Raw genomic sequence first — 17,262 nt, forward strand, 5'->3', positions numbered from 1 at the left:
ACGAAGCTCTGTTAATTGGTTTTAAAAAGGCAAAAGTTATGAATATATTAGAAATTTATGTTTTTGGAGATGCTGAACTTATTATTCAGTAAATCATAAATGTTTATCAAACTAAGCATCCTAGACTCAGAGATTACCGGAATGCAATATGGGACATTGTAGAAGACTCCTTCCTAGCCTTTAACATTTCTTTTGTTCTAAGACAAAGTAATATTCTAGCAGATTCACTCTCTATCTCAGCTAGCTCATTCAAAATTCCAATGCCTGTAAAGTTGAAATATGAAGAGGAAGTTAGGTTCAAACCTAGCATTCCTAATAATGTAAAGCATTGGAAAGTTTTTGAAGATGACCAGGAGATCAGAAAATTCACTGAAGTTGTTGAAGAGTTTGTTGTTATAAATATTGATAAAGAAGAAGACCTACCACAAGTTGATGTTCATCATCAAGATTCCAAAAATCTAAAAAAACAAATTGCTGATCAGCCTATCATACAGCTGCCTACGAATCATATTCCCGAGGGGTTAATTCATTTTGAGAAACTTTTTGATCAGAATGATGTTGCAGTCAAGCCACATTTAGCTGAAGCAGATGTTGAATTAGAATATTACAACTTGGGTACAACACAAGAACCAAGGTATGTGAAGTTGTCAAAATCTTTACTGGATGAAAGAAAGATGGAATATCACAAACTGTTTTGTGAATTTGTTGATGTTTTTGCCTGGAAATATGAAGATCTTAAGACATATGATACATCTATCATTGAGCATAGAATACCATTGAAAGATGGTACTAAACCTTTCTGGCAGAAGTTAAGGCAAATCAATCCACTATTGCTACTAGTGATGGAAAAGGAAATGAGGAAACTATTGGACGCTAAAATAATTATTCCATTAAGATACTCAGATTGCGTTACCAATCTAGTGCCAGTAAGAAATAAAAATGGTGAAATCAGATTGTGTGTGGATTTCAGAAATCTTAACAAAATCTCCAAGAAGGATAACTATCCATTGCCAAAGATGGAGCATATTCTTCAAAAGGTGACTGGGTCAAACAGAATTTCCATGTTAGATGGTTTTTCTGGGTATAATCAAATATCTGTTTGGCCAGAGGATCGAGAGAAGACAACATTCACTAGTCCTTGGGGTACATTCATGTATGCAAAGATGCCATTTGGGCTCATGAATGTTGGAGCTACTTTCCAACGTGCTATGGACTTTGAATTCATTGGAGAAAAAGACAAGTTTTTGGTCATCTATTTGGATGACATTATTGTTTTTTCAGCAGATCAAGAACACCTTCAAAACTTGAGACAAGTATTTGTTAAATGCAGAAAATATGGTGTATCCTTGAATCAGAAGAAGTCTCATTTTGCTCTCAAAAAAGGTAAGATGTTGGGTCACATAGTTTCTAAAAATGGAGTGAGGATTGAGACAAAAAGAGTGACTGCAATTCAAGATTTAGCACTTCCAAGATCCAAGAAAGAGATTCAATCTTTCCTTGGTAAGATCAATTTTCTTAGAATATTCATCCCAAATTTTGTTGAAGTGGTGCAAAATATTACTTGTACGCTAAAGAAGGACAAAGAAGTCAAGTGGACAGTTGAATCCAGAAATTCATTTGAGTTGATAAAAAAGGCTATCATTGAAGCACCTCAATTGGTAAGTCCTGAATATTCAAAACCTTTCTTAATATTCTCTTTTTCTTCTCAAGACACCATTGCTAATGTTTTGTTACAAAAATATTTATAAAATAAAGAACTTCCCATAGCATTTTTCAGCAGAGCTCTTAGAGATGGAGAATTAAAGTATGAAATGTTGGAAAAACATGCTTATGCATTAGTTAAAGCTCTGAAAGCTTTTAGAGTTTATATTTTGCATGCTCAAGTGATAGCTTATGTCCCTTCATTTGTTGTTAGAGAAATATTGGTTCAACTTGATATTGATGGAAAGAGAAGTAAATGGGTGACTAAAGTTCTTGAATTTGATCTAGAGATAAAGCCTACTAAACTAATCAAAGGTCAAGGATTAGCCAAACTACTTGCTGAAGAAAATTGTAAAGTGTTGGGTTTGAATTTCATGGATGATAATATAGAAGGGAAAATTTCAGAACCTATTGATGATATGACAGTAGATTCAAAGCTTGCTGAGTGTAGTTGGTACAACGCTGTTGTTTATTTTCTGAAATATTTTAAACCACCACCAACGTATGATAAAAGAAGAGTGAGATCTTTGAAGTTGAAAAAAATTAAGTATTGCATCAAGGATAACTGTTTATATTGGAAAGATCCTACAGGAGTTCTGTTGAGATGAATGGATCGAGAGGAATCTAAAAAGGTCATATTTGAAATGCATAGTAGTGTTTGTGGAGGTCATCATTATTGGAGAACTACTACATACAAAATATTGAGAGCTGGCTATTTTTGGCCTAGCCTATTTTCTGATGTATGTGCTGAGGTGAGAGCATGTGAAAATTTTCAAAGGTTCACTGGTAAAAAGCATCTAAAGTATTTACCTCTCAAGCCCATAATTGTTTCTGCACCTTTCCAACAATGGGGACTAGATTTCATTGGTGAAATTCATCCACCTTCAAGTGTGCAGCATCGTTGGATTTTGTTGCTACTAATTAGTTCACCAAATGGATCAAAGCAATACCTACCAGGAATGCCACTCATAAAGTTATCATTAGCTTTTTGGAAGGAATCATAACCATATTTGGATGTCCATCAAGGCTAGTAGCAGATAATGTAGCTACTTTTAAAGCCACACCATTGGTAAATTTTTGTGAAGATTATGGTATTCAACTTACTCATTCTACATCTTACTATCCACAAGGTAATGGTTTAGATGAATCATCTAATAAAATTTTGGTAAGAATCATCACCAAGTTGCTGGAGAAAAACAAGAAAGCTTGAGACTCAAAACTCAAATTTTCTTTGTGGGCTGACATGGTGACAATCAAAAAGTCTATTAATACATCACCTTTTTAGATGGTTTATGGGATTGATACTATTTTTCCAGTCCAATTAACTATTCCTATAGCCAAACTACTGCAAGATCATGAAGTTGAACCAAATGACATGACCAGAAGAATGTATTAGATCATAGAAGTGCAACAAAAGAGAGAACAACAATATGATTTGGTAAGAAAATATCAGCAAGTTGTGAAGGAAGTCTTTGATAAAGAGACTAAAAAAGAAGATTTTCAGATTGGAGATATGGTGTTGAAGTGGGATGCATAGCACCAAGATCCAAGTAAGAATTCAAAATTTGATGCTTTATGGCTTGGTCCTTTCAAAATCTCAAATGTCTTGCAAAACAATACTTTTGAGTTGCAACATCTTGACGAGACAGAACTGTATGGAGGCCCATTTAATGGCCGTTTTCTCAAAACAATCTTTTACTAAGGTTGTTGGTAGCCTCAGTTCACTGTAAATATCGGTGTGATTTCATAATAAGACTCCATAGCCTAATGACAAGGCACTGAAACTACAAAAGGTTCTTAGAGCCTTGCAGGGAGAACTCTATCACCTGTGAAGCCAATGTTAGCACAGTTCTAGGCTAAGTCATGAGTAGGTTTTGAAATTTTTATTTTTTAGGATTAATTTTGCAAATTTCAAAAAACATTCATGCGTTACCGGAATTTTCGGTAGTGTCCGATTTTCTCGTTCAAACAGTCTCCCTTATTTTTCGGAAAATCTTTTTGTTATTGTTTTATTTCCTGTTTTCCTTAAAAAAAATATGATGCTACCGGAATTTCCCATAGTGTTTCCTGTTTTTAAAAATAAATCCGAAAACGCGACTGTTGGGTTGTGTTATATTCCTTCCACGACTAGCCCACGTAGTTAACCGGGGGGTTAGAAGGGGGGCGGAGCCCCCTTTCGTTGCGTTGATTGTGTAGCGGGGGGGGGTCATAGGGGGTTTGAGGTGTACTCGTAACCCCACTGCACTCCGGAAAATTTTGGTTTTGGACCCTATGTTAGGATGGGTGGACCCACCTATGGTTTTGTGCATGATTTTCACACATGCTTTTTGGACGCGATGGTTTTCGGTCCATGGTATGGGACGCGATGGTTTTCAGTCCATGGTATTGGATGCTTCAGCATGTATAAATATGTATCATAACATTGAAAGGAACATAATGAAAAATCAAGCTGGTAGTCTCGGTTTTGGGATCCAGGGGAAAATCTCTGTGTATATGTGTTTTATGTGTTATGCTCTCGCATTGTTTATTTTCTGTGTTTCAGAACTCGTATGCAGGTAATTTCTGTACGGGGTTAAAACCTACATTTGGTATCGGAGCAGTTTTGGCTTCAAGGGGACGCCTTTGTTGCTGAGGGATTTCGCTCGGGCTTGTGGTAGACCTTGTTCAGTGGGAGATCTGCGAGATTGATTCTGGTGGTGAAAGAAGATGGCGAACGGTGGAAAGATAAAGATCGGGAAATTTAATGGTCAAAGTTTTGAGTTATGAAAACTCAAGATGGAGGATCTGTTGGTGGATAAAGATCAGTGGATCATGGTATATCTGGGTAGTAAACCAACGGGAGTGTCCAATGAAGAATGGAAGAAGTTGGATCAGAAGGCAAAGAGCACAATATGATTATGTGTCTTAGATTCAGTATTTCTTAATGTATTAGGGGAAGCTACAACGAAGGCTTTGTGGGACAAGTTAGGGACTTTGTACCAATCTAAGTCTCTGGTGAATAAACTGTTCCTGCAGAAAAAGCTATATAACCTGAGGATGAAAGATGGAGACTCGGTGACAGAGCATCTGAACGCATTTACTACTATGGTAAGTCAGTTACCATCTGTTGATATTAAAATTTCAGATGAAGATAAGTGCATCAGTTTGTTGTGTTCTCTACCATATTCGTGGGATAGTCTGGTTGTTGCAACAGGTAGCAATGCAACTGCCTTGCAGTTTTATGAAATACTCTCATCCTTGCTGACGAAGGAGATGAGGCAGAAAAATATGGAGATCCAGAATGGTGATGCCCTGTCTGTACGAGGAAAGTCCCAGAACAGAAACAAAAATAAGTCATCGAGTGGGAGATTTAAATCTAGAGGGAGATCTAAATCCCCAGGAAAACCTGTAAAGGTGGTGTGCTGGAAATGCGAAAAGGAAGGGCACTACAAAAGGGACTGTAAATCTAAAGCTCTTGATAAAGGAAAGGGATCTGATGATGCTCCTTCTGCAGAGATAAAAACCACCTCGACTGAAGGTGGGGATGTGTACTTGGCTTCTTCAAGTACACATGTAGATCATGAGGCATGGTTGATTGACTCAGGTGCATCCTTTCACTTCACTCCCCATAGAGAGTGGTTCTGTGAGTATGAGAAATACGATGGTGGTGATGTCTTCTTAGGGGATGATAGGAAGGCTAGAATCATTGGTCACAGAAAAGTAAAGTTGAAGTTGCAAGGTGGAAGGGTTAGAACACTTCCGGGTGTTCTCCATATTCCTGCATCGGCTAGAAATCTGATTTATATAAGCAAGATGGATGATGCAGGTGTAAAGATAGTGTTCGAGAAAGATACCTGCAAGATGGTTTGGGGAGAACCGGTATTGATGCAGGGAGTTCGGATTGGAACTCTGTACAAACTGCAAGGTAGCACTATTGTTGATAGGTGCAACAGTTCTATGGTTCCTGAAAGTGGAGTTGAAAATCTAGTAGTCTCTGGAGAGAAGACCATGTTGTGGCATCAAAGGCTTGGACATATTGGAGAGAAGGGCCTTCAAATACTTCATGGTAAAGGTATGGTAGAAAGTATGAGTAATAGCTCTCTGGATTTTGATTTCTGTGAAAATTGTGTATATGGGAAGCAGAATCGGGTGAGTTTCCCCTCTGGTAGTAAGAGGGCGAAACATATATTAGAACTTGTGCACAGTGATGTGTTTGGACCTGTGAAGGTTCCATCACTGGGTAAGTCTATGTACTATGCATCATTTATAGATGACTTCTCAAGGAATACATGCATATATTTCCTTAAGAAGAAATCTAAAGCCTTTGACAGGTTTAAAGAATTTAAGGCTCTCGTGGAAAATCAGACAAAGAAGAAGATAAAGGTGTTGAGGGCAGATAATAGTGGAGAGTTTTGCAGCAAGGAATTTGAAGAATTCTGTAAGAAGTGTGGTATAGCACGATAGAAGACTACTCCATATACACCTAAGCAAAATGGAGTTGCAGAAAGAATGAATAAAACGTTGATGGAAAGGGCAAGAAGCATGCTCAGTGGTGCTGGGTTAGGACAGGAATTCTGGGGAGAGGCGGTGGATATTGCATGTTACCTAGTCAATAGATCACCTTCATCAGTGTTGGAGGATAAGACTCCACAAGAGGATAAGGTGTAAAGTTATCTGCTGAACAGTGTCCCAAGACACAAGAAGAGGAAGAGGACATGTCTCGTGTTCCATATGCAAGTGCAGTCAGTAGATTGATGTATGCAATGGTCTGTACTAGACCAAGCATTGCACATGCAGTGGGAGTATTGAGTAGGTTTATGTCAAAACCAGGGAAGGAGCATTGGACAACAGTGAAGCGGGTTTTTAGGTATTTGCATGGCACTAATGATTATGGTTTGTGCTACCAAGGAAGACCAAGATTGGACAGAGTGTTGTATATTCATGGCTTTGTTGATGCAGACTGGGCTGGAGATCTAGATCAGAGAAGATCGACAAGTGGGTATGTGTTTAACCTATTTGGAGGTGCAGTCAGTTGGATGAGTAAGAAACAATCTGTAGTGGCACTATCAACTATAGAGGCATAATACATGGCAGCCACGCATGCAAGCAAGGAAGAAGTTTGGTTGCAAAGATTGTGTTCAAGTATGGGGTTAGTACAGGGAGCTATAAGGATAGACTGTGACAACCAAAGTGCAATTTTCTTGGCAAAGAACCCTGCATATCATTCAAAGACAAAGCACATTGATGTTCAGTATCACTTTGTGAGGGATATGACAGAAGACAAAAAGGTGTTGTTGGTAAAGGTGGACACTTTGAAGAATACTGCAGATGCATTGACAAAATCTGTGATCTCTGAGAAGTTCTCTTGGTGTAGAGAAACAATGGCCATTTTAGGGCTGGAAAAATGACTAAGCTCTCTTGTGGCCCCCTGTGGAAAGAAAACAACAAGTGGGAGAATGTTGGGTTGTGTTATATTCTTTCCACGACTAGCCCACGTAGTTAACCGGGGGGTTAGAGGGGGGGCGGAGCCCCCTTTCATTGCGCCAATTGTGTAGCGGAGGGGTCACAGGGGGTTTGAGGTGTACCTGTAAATTTTGGTTTTGGACCCTATGTTAGGATGGGCGGACCCACCTATGGTTTTGTGCATGATTTTCGCACATGTTTTTTAGACGTGAAGGTCCATGGTATTGGATGCTTCAACATGTATAAATATGTATTATAACATTGAAAGGAACATAATGAAAAATCAAGCTGGTAGTCCTGGTTTTGGGATCCAGGGGAAAATCTCTGTGTATATGTGTTTTATGTGTTATGCTCTCGCATTTTTAATTTTCTGTGTTTTAGAATTCATATGTAGGTAATTTCTGTACGGGGTTAAAACCTACAACAACCGTTTTCGATTGTCCATGTGTCATAACGGTGGAATATCTAATCCAAATCATGAGATTTCATGATTGGATAGGTCACAAACTCCAAGTCAAGTCAAGTGGTAGTCATTAGTCGTTTTGGTTGATCGTGTTTGCTAGGCGTCAATCACAGCCATAGCCAACCATTTTTTACCCCACCCATCTTAAATAACTCGTGTTCCCCAAAATCTTAAGCGTGTTTGTAGCATCAGTCTCAGCCAGTTATTTAAATTCTGACAGTGGTTCTTTCCGTTCCGCATAATGTGTTACCAAAATTTCCAGCCAATCTGAATTAATACAGGAAAATTGTTAGATTTGCAAGATTCTCGTACAGCCACCTGTACCAGATCAACTGGACTCTCCAAGGAAACTCAACTTCATCATTACAACTACATGCTATCTATCATGACATGAAATCTTGTGTAATCATGAAGGATTATATGCATGAGAGATTGAACCATAGGTTCATCTCAAATATTCGAAAGTGAAGGAAATGTCACCATTTCGAATTTCTGAAGAGCAGCTAAGGAGACACTGATTAAGGAGTTTAAGAACATATCCCAGATTTCCAGGAAGCCTAATTCAAGATAGTTACAATAGCTATTGGGTAAGCTTTCACACTTTGACACCTATTCTTCATAATCAGCAAGCAGATATTCTATGGCACCAAAGTCTAGGAAAGAAGGAAAGCTTAAGAGAATTGAACCCCAAGGAGCTGAGTTAGTCAATGCTAATCTGAAAGTTAGATGGTTGTTTATTTAGGCAGGCTGGTATCCACTCTGCACGAGGTTAGGAGACCTACATCAAGGTGTAGCCCATGAATTTTCTCAGACTTTCAATGGACAGGAAGCTACCATTTTTGGTTTTCAGTTGCAGGTTTCAGAACAGTCAATTGCAGAGGCTTTTAACCTTCCCTAGGAAGGAGAAAAGTGGTTTAAATGACAACTTATTATAGGAGGAGATGTCAATGCTTTTTTCAGAGATGAATACAGAGATCCCAACAGGGCCAAAGGAATTCCCAACAATTATCTGAAGAAAGAATGGGAAGAAACAGTCAAGCTAGTTAAGATTTTCCTCACTTGTGAGAGAAGATATGCAGTAGTTTTTATTTACCATATGAGGTTTTTGTTTCATTTTGCAGGTATGAGGAATCTTAATTTGCCTTATTTCATATTGAAGATCTTGACCAAAATGACATCTAGGATTCAAACACATCAAGAAGCATCAGAGTACAGCCTGTATCATCAAGAAATTATCAAGGTTCTAGTTGAAGAAGAATTGAAAAAGAGGAACCAGACTTGGGACCATTTCTTGTTTTATAGAGCAGGCCAACCTGCACCAAAACCCCAAGAAATTGTTAAACCTTCTTCAACACAGGTTTAGATAAAGAGGACATCAACTGCATCAGCTGAGGGAAGCTCCAAAAGAAAGACAAGAAGGGAAGGTGTGAGCAGAGGTGCCAAAAGCAGCAAAAGAAGCCTTTAGATGCTAGAACTGAAAAGAAAAATGAGCAAGGATAATTCTCTTCTTCTCAGAAAGTTGAAATCTCCAAAATGGTTCCTCCTGTTAGACCTTTTCCTAAGGTTTACATAAGAACTAGGAGAAGAAAACTTGTAGCTGAAGAGAAATCTAAAGTGCAGGTGTTTCCTGAAATTCCAGAAGCACATGAACAGCAACAAGAAGACCAACCTCTTGATTCTAATGAGGAAATATTGAAGGAAGAAGGGTATACAAGAACCAGTAAAAATAAGAAGGAAGAGCTAAAACTAGTTGTTGGAACTAGGAGGAGGCATACTAGGGAAAAGAAAAAATACAGACTGAAATCAAAGGCCCTAAATAACCCTAGTTTGTTGATTGAAGTAATAGTTATAGAAGAACAACCTACAGAGTTGCAGACTGAGGATCCCTTAATTGCAGAAATCAGACTATCCTTGAATAAGCAAAGAGGCAAAGCTCCCATGGACCAGCCATCAGAGCCTTCCAAAAAGAAAAAGATCCAAAAAGAAGCAGAAAAGAAAGAGACCATCATCAAAGAAGACACAACAAAAATCACAAGGTCTAAATTTGCTAGAATTAAAACCAACTTGGATAAGCTTGCAGAGGCTACAACTCACATAGGATGAAAGGGTATTTTGAAGCATTTCTGTTAAATTTTTGAAGTGGAAATATTATCCTACCAAAAGTTTCGAAGTGCTTCCAATTTTTTTTGCTATTATAGGTATTACCGGAATTTCCAGTAGCACCTGTCATAATAGAAATATACAACTGTCAGCAGCAAACCTTCGGGCGAGTTTTGGAAAACAACAACTCATAACGATATGGATAAGAAAGGTGATGGATATGACACAGTTATGAGGTTGTTGAAGGTTATAATTAATCAAGACATATGGTCATGCAATAGGCAAGACGATAAAGAGAAAATTTAGCAGCAAAAGGGGCAGCTCGTTAGTTTTCCAGGAGCAAAGTGTCATTCTTCCTCTTCTTCTCATCTACACCTGTACTTTCTGTTGTAATTCGATGGGAGATGATCTTAATGTCTAAAAGATACTCATGTAACAAAAATATATTGGAACCACCAATTTAGGAGAGTTGGAGTTGGTGCCTCTCTCCCTGTATATACCTTTTGTAAATATCATTTCAAGGTTGAATTTTGGTTCATATGAAGACTCAGCCTAATTAAGTAGATTTTTCTACACTTCATGCTGGAGGATTTTGTGATTCAAGTCATATCTAATGTGTGGTTTGCCTATCTCCTGTTTTCAATTTTTTTGGATTATAAATTTGCAGTAGCTATTATAGTATGAGTGAGAATCATTAAGAGGATCTGATAATGACTTATCTACTATCCAGTTTTCTATAAATTATAATATATGTTCCAGTAGAACTTTCTAGTGAAGGTTTTACAAAGGATTTTTGAGATACTTTATACATGTTTTCTACCTTCTAGTTGTTGTCTCCTTTGCCAAACCTATTTTAATCTTTTAAATGACAAATTGCGAATGAAATACTCGAGGGAGCAAAGGAAGTGACAGAGGTACACAGGTAACCATGGAAGCACAGGGAGGAGGGAGCTCCACTCCCTCCTATAGTAATGTAGTTTCAAATAGAGGAAGTGCAGGGAGAAAGAACAAGCCTCCACACTCCTCGGAGGACAAGACAAAAAATACTAAAACCCAGACGGCGGAAGGCAGCAATACCCATGCAGAGCAAGGGACCCACAAGGAAGACCAACAGGAGAAGATAGTAGAAGACAAAGGTCAGGGAACAGAGAATAGAACCAAGATGGGGCCATGTAAACCCAAGACCAATACTAAACCGCAGGTAATATTGAATGATCCAGCTCTGCAAGAGCACAGGGATCATATGGCAAACTATGCTATAATATGCAAGTTTATGGGAATCTGGCCGACAGAGAAAGCGCTATACACTTGGATAAAATACAACTGGAAACCAAAAGGGGAGTTAAATATACATCTTGGATCCAAAGGTTTTTTTATAGTGGTGTTTACGAATATGGAGGACAGAGATAGGATTTTTGAAGGAGGACCATACTTTTATGCGGTAGCTGGTCTATATATGCGGCCATGGACGATGAACTTTGTGCCAGAGTGAGAAACATTCACATCGGTACCAGTATGGATCAGACTCTACTCCTTACCTTTAGATTATTGGATGCCAGAGTCTTTAAAAGCTATAGGCAATAAATTAGGTCATTTTTTAAAGATTTCAGAGGCAACACTACGAGGTAAGTATACCTCCTATGCCTGTATATGTGTGGAGATGGACCTATCAGGAGCTCTTCCAAATGAGGTCATTCTAGAAGTCTATGATGAGGAATGGGTTCAGACAGTTGACTATGAGCATATCCCGTTCAGATGTCGCAAATTTCATGAGCATGGACACCTATTCAGAGATTGTCCTCTTAATAAAAGGGAGGAATACCTAAACACCAGTAAAGAAAAAGACCATACAAGTTTTACTAAAGTGGGAGGAAAAGGGAAAGGAGGAGGAAGGAAGATACAAAAGAATCCTAATGATAACAAAACAAGAAGTCACAATAGATTTGAGATCTTAGAAGAAAGAGAAGAAGATGAGGGCAATCAAAGGAAAATGGAGAATCAGGCAGAAAGGGGGAAAGGTAAAGAGACCAGCATGGAGTTCACTCAGGAACAGAATGAACACACAGCAGACCCATTGAGTACCATGGAAACGGACAAAGACCATGAAATGACTCAAAGTGAAAGTGGTACAGAGGACCAAGATGGAAAGGAGATCCTGGAAAGGGAGAACCTAGAGCTAGAAAAGTTTCTAGAACAAGGAGAAAACCTGGGAATAAACTCCATACCACAGGAGGAAGTTGACAAGGTACAATAGATATTCCTTAACAAGTCACACCAAAAAGCTGTTGGAGACAAAAGGGGACATGATAACCAGGAAAACAAAGGGGCTTCCTCAATAGGATTAATAATGGGAAAATTGACAAAAAACCCAGGCAGGAAGAGAGGAAGAAAGAGGCAGAAAGAATTGCTGCTAGAGTGTGGCAAACTCATGATTGACTCAGGAAGGATGAAAGACCTTTCCAGTTACTCCTTCAAAACCCCACCTCAATGAAGATCACAACCTGGAACATTAGAGGACTTGGGAGTAGAAGAAAACAGAGGAATCTAAGCAATAGGATCAAAGAGGAAAAACCTGACATAGTGTTTATACAGGAAACAAAATGCTCAGTGGAAAAGGTCAGAGAAAAAAATAGCAACTGGCTAAAAAGATATGAATATCTTGAAGTCAAGGCAAATAAATCTGCTGGTGGCATTCTCACTCTATGGGATCCTCAGAAATTTGGTATGCTTGATGCAGAGGCGTCCAGACACCACCTTTCTTTGATAATCCAACCTATAGGTGACAAGCAGTGTTACATGATCACCAATGTCTATGGTCCTCAACCAGTGGAGGACAAAATTCGACTCCTCACTACACTAGAGAATATGAAAAGGAGATATCAAGCTTTACCCTAGATTCTAGGGGGAGATTTTAACATGATAAAATCACTCGCGGAGAAGAAAGGGGGAACTAGAACACTTGGTAGGGATTCAGCTGCCTTCCAGAACTTTCTCACCAATATGAAACTGGTAGATATGGACACTAGCAATGGTATTTTCACTTGGAATAACAAAAGAAGGGGCTCTACCCAAGTAGCCTCAAAATTAGACAGATTTATTATCTCAGAGGAACTTCTACTCATTGGGAGTGGCTTGACAGCGTTCATCCTTCCTTTTGGTGGTTTAGACCACTGGCCCATCCAATTGGAAGCTTATCTAATTGGTAAACCAAGGAATATCCCCTTGAAGTTTGAGAATGTTTGGCTCAGGCACTCAGATTTCCTCACAAACGTTGAAAAATGGTGGAAATAAGAGCTACACTTGCAAGGTACAAAGATGTTCCTTCTACATCGCAGGATCAAACACATTAAAGGCAGACTCAAAGAGTGGAATAAAAATGAATTTGGGAATATCTTCAAAGCTAAAGGAGAAGTGGAAAAGAAACTTAAGGAAATAAACCAAAGTCTTATCACAAAAGGCTACATTGAGGAAAGGAAAGAGATAGCAGAGTCACTTCAACATGAATGGGAAAACAGATGTCTACAAGGGGAAATATTTTGGAGACAAAAATCTAGAGTCTAATGGATTAAGTAAGGGGAACGAAACAGAAAATTATTTCACAGATCCACCATAGCTCACAGAAACAACAATAGAATTGTGAAACTTATAGATCATCATGGTGTATAAAGAAACACTCATGAAGAGATGGAAGAGGTTCTAGTCCAACATTTTCAGAGAATTGCAGAGGAAACTATAGTAGATAGATCACAGTTTATGGAAAAATTTACACAGTACATTCCTAAACTGGTCTCTAGAGAAGACAATTTCAATCTCAATAGACCAGTGACAGAGGAAGAGCTTGAGGAAGTTATCACAGAGATGCACAATGGGAAAGCTCTAGGCCCGGATGGCTTCAATGTGGACTTTTTCAAGACATGCTGGAGGATTGTAAAGCATGATATTCTGGAGGTAGTGGAAGACTCACGTAGATCTAAAAAAGTCTTGAGGGCGCTCAATGAATCTTTCATAGCCTTAATCCCCAAACAGGAAAAGGCCACCTCTCCGGACAGATTTAGACCTATAGCATTATGCAATGTGGTGTACAAAATAATATCCAAAGTAATTGCCAACAGACTCAAACCACTCCTCCCAACCCTGGTGTCAGAGGAGCAAACGGGCTATGTGGAAGGAAGACAAATTCTTGATAACATAATTCAAGCACATGAAGTGGTTCATTCACTCATCACCAATAAGCAGGCAGGGATGATAATTCAGCTGGACATAGCGAAAGCCTATGATAAGCTTAGTTGGACGTACATAAGAGCAGTACTAAAAGCATATGGCTTCGACTATAATTGGATTAAGTGGGTCATGGCTCTAGTTACCACTGCTAGCTGTTCAATTCTTCTCAATGGCTCCCCCTCCAAAACCTTCAAGCCTACAAGAGGTCTCAGGCAAGGTGATCCTCTTTCCCCTTTCCTTTTCATTTTAATGATGGAAGGGTTAGGTAGAGCAATCAGTTCTGCTAAGGCGGAGGGAAGAATTCAAGGTCTGAGACTCACTCGAGGCGGGGACACGGTGACACATCAGCAATTTGTGGATGATACCATGCTTCAAGGCACACCTACAGTCAAGGAAGCCAAAGCATTCAAGCTAATTCTGCATGAGTTTGCTATGGTAGCGGGTACTGAGGTAAGTCTTAATAAATCAAATATTTTCTTTTTCAACACTGATATATCGATTCAAAGAAATCTTTCCAAGATTTTGGGCTTTCAGAGAGATTCATTGCCCTCGAAGTATCTGGGAGTTCCCCTCACTGATAAACCATTGCACAAGGACATCTGGGAGCCTGTTTTAAATAAATTGAAAGACAAAATCAGCAAGTGGACAAACAGAGCCCTAAACCTAGCAGGGAGGCTGATTCTCACTAAGGCTATCCTCCAAACCATCCCTATCTATATGCAATCAGCCATTCCGACACCAACTGGGGTCAGTATTCAAATACGAAACATTCAAAGAGACTTTCTCTGGGGGAAAGGTGAAGAAAAGAAGAAATGGGCCCTGGTGGCATGGGAAAGGGTATGCAAACCTAAATCCTATGGTGGCCTGGGTCTACATGACCCAGAAATTCTAAACAGAGTTCTGGGAGCTAAAGTTTGGTGGAGATGGCTAAAGGAAATACAATCCCCCTGGGAAAAACTATGGAAGCAAAAGTATGCAATGAATTGGCAAGATATGAACCTCATAAGAATGACAGGACAAGTAAAAGGTTCTCAAGTTTGGAACAAGGCCTGGGAGAACAGGGCCCTAGTACAAAAACACAGTTTCTGGGAGATCAGAAATGGAAATTTGGCCTAGTTCTGGGAGGATAATTGGCAGCAAGAGGGAAATCTCAGTAGTGAGGATTTAGTGAGTATCCAAACAGATACCATCAGCAAAGGATTAAGGAGGGTAAGTGACTTTTGGGACCAATCAAGGAACAATGGAAAATGGAGAATATGGAAACTTCTAGTTTACAATGAGATGAGCATATTGAATACTCAAGCTATAGCCCTTAAAGGTCTTTTGGAAAAAAGGCAAATCTTAACCTCAACCTCGGATGATCAATTAAGATGGGGAAAGAATAAGACAGGTCTCTTTACCCTTAAAGAGGCCAAAAGAATAGCCACAGGGCTTAACCTTCCAAGCATTGACAAGACTTGGAAAGAAATCTAGGATAAACCTCATTGGATGAAGGTCAAACTGTTCAAGTGGCTAGTCCATCAGGGCAAGATTCTGACATGGGATAATCTAAGAAAAAGAGGCTTTGTTGGCCCCTCAAGATGTCACCTGTGTGGACAGTAGGAAGAAACCACAAATCATCTCCTTAACAGATGCTCCTTCACTGCCACACTATGGAACTGGGTTGGAGATGTCTTCGAGCAGACTGACAGGCACGAAGATGACATCATTGCCACGCTGAAAAACTGGAGGAAAATTTTTTTAGATAATGATACAATCAACTCAGCCTGGGCGTTGACTCCAGGGTTCTTAATCTGGAATGTATGGAAGGAGCGCAACAACAAGATTTTTAAAGACAAAATGGGCCCGATAAGCAGCATCCTAAAGCTAATCCTTAAGCAACTCAAGGAGACTATCCACATCCTGGGGGGTGTTTCTACAGAAAAACCCTTAGGACACAGAGAGGCCAGAATCCTGGAAAAGTTGGAGCTTCAGGTTCATCTCCCTCAGTGTCCTCTGCAGATCAACAAGAATACCTCAGAAGGAAAGGCTTTCTGGCAACCCCCTTCTCAAGGTTTTTTGAAATTTAACATAGATGGAGCCTCGAAAGGAAATCCTGGAGAAGCAGGTTATGGAGGGGTCTTGAGAGATGAGGAGGGAAACACACAGGTCATTTTCTACAGTTATCTAGGGAAGGCAACCAACAATATGGCTGAGCTCATGGCGATGGAGCTATGCTTGGAAATATTGCTCAAGCACAACATACATAATGTCATCATTGAGGCTGACTCAGAATTAGTAATTAATTCGGTCAAGTAGATAAGCGCAGGAGCAACACCAGAGAAAATCTCAGGTCACTGGCAGCTTCTGCAAGTCTACCAAAGAATTCAATCACACCTAAGAATCCTAAGAACTCTTAGGTTTGTGCATGTTCGCAGGGAAGCCAACAAAGTGGTGGATTGGCTTGCCAATGAGGGGGTTAGAAGTAAGCTTACAGACATGTGCTGTTGGTGGGAAGAGGTAACGGATGACAGAATGAGAGATGAATGCTCAGCGCGGGCCCTCAGTGACAGACAACAATATCAGAATAGACAACGAGACAGTATTACACTTCATGTCAATGAAGCATAAGTATTTCTCAGAGGATGGGCACTGTAAGTTCTCACAGGAAGCCTAGATAGAGATAGTCATCGGGCCAGGGGATATCTGCCAAAAAGGAAAAAGCTATGAGGAAATGGGCTACCGTGAAGAAGGACAACGGATGCCATCACAAATCCTAGGACATTCCATGCATGAGATGACCCTTCCGGGCATGTCGTCCTCGCGTAATACTTTGGAGGACAGAGGATTAGGAAACCGGACTCAAAAACTACTCGAGAGAAACCACCCACATCGGGTGCCCTTTGTCCCGGAAGCAATTTTCCCGGATGGTAAACGAGGCCACTTAGCAAGTGACGCGTGGTGGGGGAAGAAGAGAAAATATTGTGCGGTATTCCTCGAGCTTATGGGCGGCACGATTTTGACTGTGGCCGTCAGATCAGGAGGGGAGAGATCAACAGCCACAGTTTGTCATGCAAGTTCGTGGGTCTGGAAGGTCAAAACTGCTTATGGTTTACCACCTTCATCGGGTGCCCTCAAACCAAAAGATGGTTTTCATGAAAAGCTAGCGATGCCACTCAGAGAGCAACACGTGGCGGGGGACGGGAAAGGACAACCACCCTCATCGCGTAGTATTTATCGTGCTTTTAAGCCGCGCGATATGGATACTAGGCATCGGATCAGAAGGAGAAGATCGACAGCTAGCGATGGTCGAGCAGGTTAGGGGTTATTCTGCGGGCTACTGCTTCGCGCGATTT

At 39.9% G+C, this 17,262-nt stretch overlaps 1 protein-coding gene across 1 annotated transcript in view; it reads left to right on the forward strand.

Annotated features, from left to right (window-relative positions):
• Nucleotides 1-260: 260 nt before the first annotated feature.
• LOC149188978 (leucine-rich repeat receptor protein kinase HPCA1-like) overlaps nucleotides 261-17,262 on the forward strand; it is a 44,075-nt gene continuing 27,073 nt past the window's right edge. The window contains exon 1 of the mRNA XM_089410094.1: nucleotides 261-634. Within this exon, the coding sequence (XP_089266220.1) occupies nucleotides 261-634 (374 nt within the window). The remainder of the gene's footprint in view (nucleotides 635-17,262) is intronic.

This window comes from Pinus tabuliformis, chromosome 3_1 (genome assembly GCF_031772625.1).
Source record: "Pinus tabuliformis cultivar Carrire ecotype Pingquan chromosome 3_1, CPIR1, whole genome shotgun sequence".
In the NCBI taxonomy this organism is placed as follows: Eukaryota; Viridiplantae; Streptophyta; class Pinopsida; order Pinales; family Pinaceae; genus Pinus; species Pinus tabuliformis.